Source organism: Corvus kubaryi, unplaced genomic scaffold (assembly GCF_017639235.1).
Source record: "Corvus kubaryi isolate FWS band 111438036 unplaced genomic scaffold, C.kubaryi_AGA036_p1.0 37323, whole genome shotgun sequence".
Lineage (NCBI taxonomy): Eukaryota > Metazoa > Chordata > Aves > Passeriformes > Corvidae > Corvus > Corvus kubaryi.
Window position 1 is genome coordinate 615628 of NW_024581102.1, and position 5456 is coordinate 621083.

A 5456-nucleotide genomic window follows, 5' to 3' on the forward strand; every position below is an offset into this window, starting at 1 on the left:
AATACACACACGAACACACACACACAGAGGCTGTGCACACACACACAAATACACACACAAACAAACACACAGAAACACACAAACACACACAGGCTGTGCACACACACACAAATACACAGGCTGTGCATACACAAACACACACACACGTGCAGGACGTGTGCACACACACAAACACACACAGGGAGCACATCCCGTGCCAGGCTGAACGCGTTCACTCCCATGGGTGCGTGTCGGAGCACCGGGTGTCTGTGCACACGGGTGAGGGGCTGAGCACACCATGTCTGGGTGTGTGTGTCTGTGCAGGGCCTGCAGCCCTGCTCCCGTGTCAGGGTGTCCGTGGGGCACCAGTGGCAGGGGACGAGCAGGGGGACAGCCTGTGCCCCCCACGGCTGCGCCTCAGGGGGGTCAGCAGGGACAGACCCAGATGTCCCCAGGACACCGCACACGGCTTGGGAAATCAATCTCCCAGACACACAGACAGCTCGGCCACCATCTCGGAAATGTCCCCTCTGCCACCAGCACGTGGCCACCCTCACCCACTGGTGTCTGCCCTGGGGGTCCCTCTGGCTGCCCCAGATCCAGGGGCCCTGCTCCTCACAGGGCCTGGCCCCAGCACTGCCATGGCCATGGTCCTGAGGGGCAGAGGGGCCACCAGGCCCTCCAAGGGTGGTGCCAGCACTGGGGGGGCACACATGGTCATGGTGCTGCTGTCACATGTCCCTGGGCAGGGGTCTCCATGGGGGTGCTGTGCCACTGATACCATGGAGATTTTTTGCCTTTTCTTTTATACGCCTGTTATACCCTTTTACAACTTCTGTGTTCCTAGTGCTTTTTGCCTACGTTCTTGGACTTGTTCGTCAAGCTCAGAGACTAAACATTTTAGAAGCTTCGTAGCTGGGGATCAGTGTGCCCCAGAGCCCAAGGTCCTCTCCAGAACACATTCTGTAAACCAAGATAGAACCATCCAGGAGAAGGCTCCTTGGGGAGGGGGGCTCACTCCAGCCTCTCATTGGGGAATCTTTGACAGATCTGCTAATTAGTAACACCTATAGTGTTATACCCAATCTTTTGGGGTGGGCATTCAGCGGGGTGCATTTCAGTGCATATGACCTGGACGTGTGCACCTAAGGATCCTTAAAATAAATACCAAGGTAAAATCCCTTTTCCCCTTCTAACCATGTTTGACTCTTGATTTTAAGACCAGGAAAAGGCATCACCACCAGCACCGAGTGGGGGGCTCTGGCAAACCAGTGACCCCTGTCCCCATCGACAGCTGCCTGGGGCAAGGCTCTATTTCCATGATTTCCCCCCCATTTTTCCCCTTCCAGCTGCAGGGGGTTCATTGTGAGTTCTGGGGGAATGCAGGCAGCCCCCAGCACCCAGGGGACACCCCCACAACTGTGCCAGCAACTCCCACCTTCCCCACCCTGTGAGACCCCCACAGCCATTCAGTGCTGTGGGTGCCCAGCCTCCAATGGGTGCCCCATCCAGCCCCCCTGGCCCTGGGGATTGCTCCTTCCTCCCTTCGGATGGGTGTCCCAGGCTGGGTGTTCTGCTGGGGGCTGAGACCCCCAAGGGCAGCCCCCCCACCCGACCCTGTGCCATCCCCTGCCAGGGCTGGGGTCACCCCTTCTCCTCCAAACCCAGTTCTTGGTCCCAGTCGCTCCCCTTGGCGCTGAGTGTCCCCTGGGGACCCCGCTGGGGTGCAGGGTGGGGACCAGGTGGGTGCTGGGACGATGGTCCCACTGCCATCCCCTCCCACAGAGCTCCCCCCTGCAGACACCATCCCCACTGGATTAAGAGGTTTCTCAGTGCTGCTGCTTTCTCCCTGCCAGGGCATTTATTCCCTCTAACAAAGAGACTCCCAATCTCCTTTAGCACTAAGCCTCTCCCAAGAACTCATTTCCTGCACCCAAAGAACTTCCCAGCAGCTTCCCTCCTGCTGACCGAGGCCTCAGCCCCCGGAACAGCTGCTGGATGCAGCCACACCCCGTGCCCGGCTCCCCTGTGGCACAGCCCCTCTGCCTGGGCACACATCTGGGCACCCAGGAGCACATCTGGGTGCCCAAATTCACATCTGCCAGGGCAGGCTGCCCCCACCTCTCTGAGCTCGATGTCCCACACGTCCCAGCCGGGTGGCAGAGGCAGAGCCCACACCCCCGAGGGTGACAGCAAGACAGGGTGCAGTGTGTCACCCGTGGGTGTGGGGGGCACCCCGTGTCCCCCTGTCACCTCGGCTGCCTTTGCCATGGTCACTGTGGAGCCACTGGCTCCTTGCCTGGCCCCACTGTGTGGCAAAGCTGCCCATGAGCACTGTCAGGCCACCCAGTGTCCCCCGCAGTGTGCCCCGGGCAGTGCCCACTGGGGTGAGTGTCACAGCAGGCTGTGCCCCTCTGTCGCTGGCACAGGGGGGATATTTGCTCACCGAGGTGACACCTCTGTGCTGTCACTGTGCTGGACCCCCCCAGCCAGAGGGTCCCTGTGTGTGGAGTGGCTCTGAAGGCCACCAGAAGGGACATGGTGTCATCTCGCCTCCGGCCCTGCCTTGTTACTCAGCAGTTCCAGGACACACAGTGGCCCTGAGCCAGCCCTGCTGTGCCAGACAGGGAGACTGTGCTGGACAGCTGCCAGCCCAGCCTGCACCCCACAGCCTGCACCCCACTGCGATGGGGGGACGGCTGCAGGGACCCCTGTGCCAGGCATCCTGCTCTGCCAGGACACCCGTCACGGGACACCCGTCACGGGACACCCGCTGTGCCAGCCAGCAGCCCACGGCTCTGCCCCAGTGGCACGTCCCAGTGGGATCCCACGGTCTCTGTGCAGGCATCCAGGCGTGGCCACGCATCTCTGGCCATGATCACATGTCCCTGGGCATGGCCACATGTCCCTGGGGCTGCAACAAACACGACCCTGGCCACGGAAGAGGGTCTGGACCCCTGCTCAGCCCTGGCACCCCGGGCATGTCCCCCCCCCAGAGGGGTCCCTGCTTGGGCTCCAGCCCAGTCACTGCATCCGGGCCGGCGCGGTGCCGGGGGGCTGTGCCGTGGGGGCTGTGCTGTGGGGGCTGTGCCGAGCCTGACGCTGAGGATCAGGGTGCTGGGGCTCCCTCCCCACTGCTGGGACTGTGGTCCCGGCCCCATGGCCACCACGGGCAGGTGGGAGGGGTCAGGACCCCCCAGCTCAGCGGGGACAGGAGCAGGGCTGGGGCAGGGGGAGGTGCGGCCCCAGACCCCCGGCACAGCTGGCACTGCCGTGGCCCCTCTCACCTTCAGCACCAAAGCCCTGAGCATCCCTGAACCAGCAGTGCTGCCCCCACCCACCCTGCTCTGGCTCGGGGTGCCGGGAAGGATTTGGGGTGGGGAGGGGGATGGGGGTCCCTGCAGAGCTGCCAGGCCCCACCATGAGCTCACAGCCCTGCCTGTCCCCACAGCGCCCAGTGGGAGCCGGGGGCTGGACAGAACGGGGGGGCAGGTGGGGGCAGGTGCACCGTGTCGCCAGCCCCAGCCCTGGGCTCGCTGCCGAGGCCACCGGGGACGAATCTGCAGCATCACTCCCGTCACTCTCCCTTCCCACACAAGCTGCTTTGTTGTGCCGAGGGGGACAAGAGCTGAGCGCAGCAAACTCGTGCCACCAGTGACCCAACGCCCCATGGCCCTTCCCTCCCACCCCCTGCAGCTCTCACACAGGTCCCCCCACGCAGTGTCCCCACACAGGTCCGTGCCTGAGGGCCAGCCCAGCCCAGCCCAGCCCCACACCGGAGCCTGGGGCTGCCCTTGGAGACCCTGCCTGGATACCGTGCTTGGGAGGGCCCCCACGCCTGTGCATGCGGGTGGGCACCTCCCCCAGACTCCCTGCTTGGGATCCATTCCCACACCACATGAGGGGCTGGGGGAACAGCAGGTCCCCTGACCCCACTCGTGACCATGTGTGGCAACACAAACCTTGTACTTGATGGCCAGCAGCTCCGTGGCCTCCTGCTCCTTCCGCAGGTCCTCTATCATCTTCTCCTTCTCCTGGAGCAGCTTCTGCTTCTCCTCGCTCACCAGGCTGTGGTCATCCTGGATAGCGGCTTTCTCCTCTTCCAGCCTCTCCTTCTGCTCCTTCAAGTAATTCTCCATGTTCTTCTCCAGGCCATCCTCATTCTCGTCCTCCCCTTCATTGTCCACGGTGCCCTCTCCATCCATCGCTTTCTTCCTCCGGCTGCTCCTTCTCCTCTTCTTCCCCAGCATCCCACGTTTCTCCAGCTGGGCTTTCAGCCGGACTATTTCCTCCTGAAACTCCCGCAGCAAGGTGTCCTTGGGGTCCTCGTTCACCCGGGGCTTGTTCTTGATGTTCTTGGCCCTGTTGGCGAACCTGAGGGTGGAGAGGCTCTCGTCGTAGCTGTGGGAGGCCGGGCCCAAGGTGGCCACCATGATTGTCTTGGCGTTGCCCCCGAGGGAGTCCTGCAGCAGGCGGGTGAGCTTGGAGTCCCGGTAGGGGATGTGCGTGCTCCGGCCGTCCACCAGTGCCGAGATGACATTACCCAGGGCTGAGAGGGAGAGGTTGATCTTGGAGGCTTCCTTGGGGCGCTCTCCGTGGGCCCCCATTTTGTTCTGGCGCTCGCTGCCGGCCAGGTCCACGAGGTTGAGCTTGCCCACGCGGATGTGCTCCTCACCGTCCGGCCCCGTCTCACTGCACTCGATGGTGATGAGGAAGATGGCGTGGGAGCGCGAGCTGTGCTCGTTCATGTTGGTGCTGCCCACGGAGCGCGTCTGGCTGCCCAGGTTCATCACATGTTCGATCTCCTTGACGTTCTTGGTCACGAAGGAGGAGAGGTCCTTGATGTACACCCCGGTCTCGGGGTTCTCCTTCAGCTCCAGCTTCTTGCTCTGGTCCTTGGCGAGGAGGTCCCTGATCTCCTCCTGGTAGATCTCCAGGTACGAGGCCCTCACCAGGTACTGCTGGTTCTGTGAGCGGGAGATGTGGGTGAAGATGTGCTCGAAGGCGCTGGGGATGATGCCGCGCTTCTCCGGCTCCGCCCAGGCGCCCTGCATGGTGTAGGTCTTGCCGGTGCCGGTCTGGCCATAGGCGAAGACGGTGCCATTGAAGCCCTGCAGCACCGAGTCAATGAGCGGCCGCACCGTCTCATCGTAGAGGTCGGCCTGCTTGGAGCTGGCGTCGTACACGGCGTCGAAGGTGAAGGTCTTGGGCAGCTCCCCGGGGGCGGCGCGGGGGTTGCGGATGCTCACCTGGCCCAGCTTCACGTCCAGCTCCAGGACGCGCTCGTATCCCGCCGCCTCCTCCCGCCGGCTCATGGGCCGGCACCGGGCCACCACCCGGAGCGCCTCGCAGCCGCTGCGGGGCTTACCGGCCATGGCGGCGGCGGGCGGGGCCGGCGGCGCAGCGGGGCTGGGGAGCTCAGCCGCGCCGCCCCCGCGGCATCCCCGGGGCCGAGGCCGGGGCCGGGGCCGGGGCGG

At 63.9% G+C, this 5456-nt stretch overlaps 1 protein-coding gene across 1 annotated transcript in view; it reads right to left on the bottom strand.

Annotated features, from left to right (window-relative positions):
* KIF3C (kinesin family member 3C) overlaps positions 1 to 5388 on the bottom strand; it is a 14413-nt gene extending 9025 nt beyond the window's left edge. Inside the window, exon 1 of the mRNA XM_042029474.1 lies at positions 3942 to 5388. Within this exon, the coding sequence (XP_041885408.1) occupies positions 3942 to 5354 (1413 nt within the window). The 5' untranslated portion in view covers positions 5355 to 5388. The remainder of the gene's footprint in view (positions 1 to 3941) is intronic.
* Between the last annotated feature and the right edge of the window lie 68 nt (positions 5389 to 5456).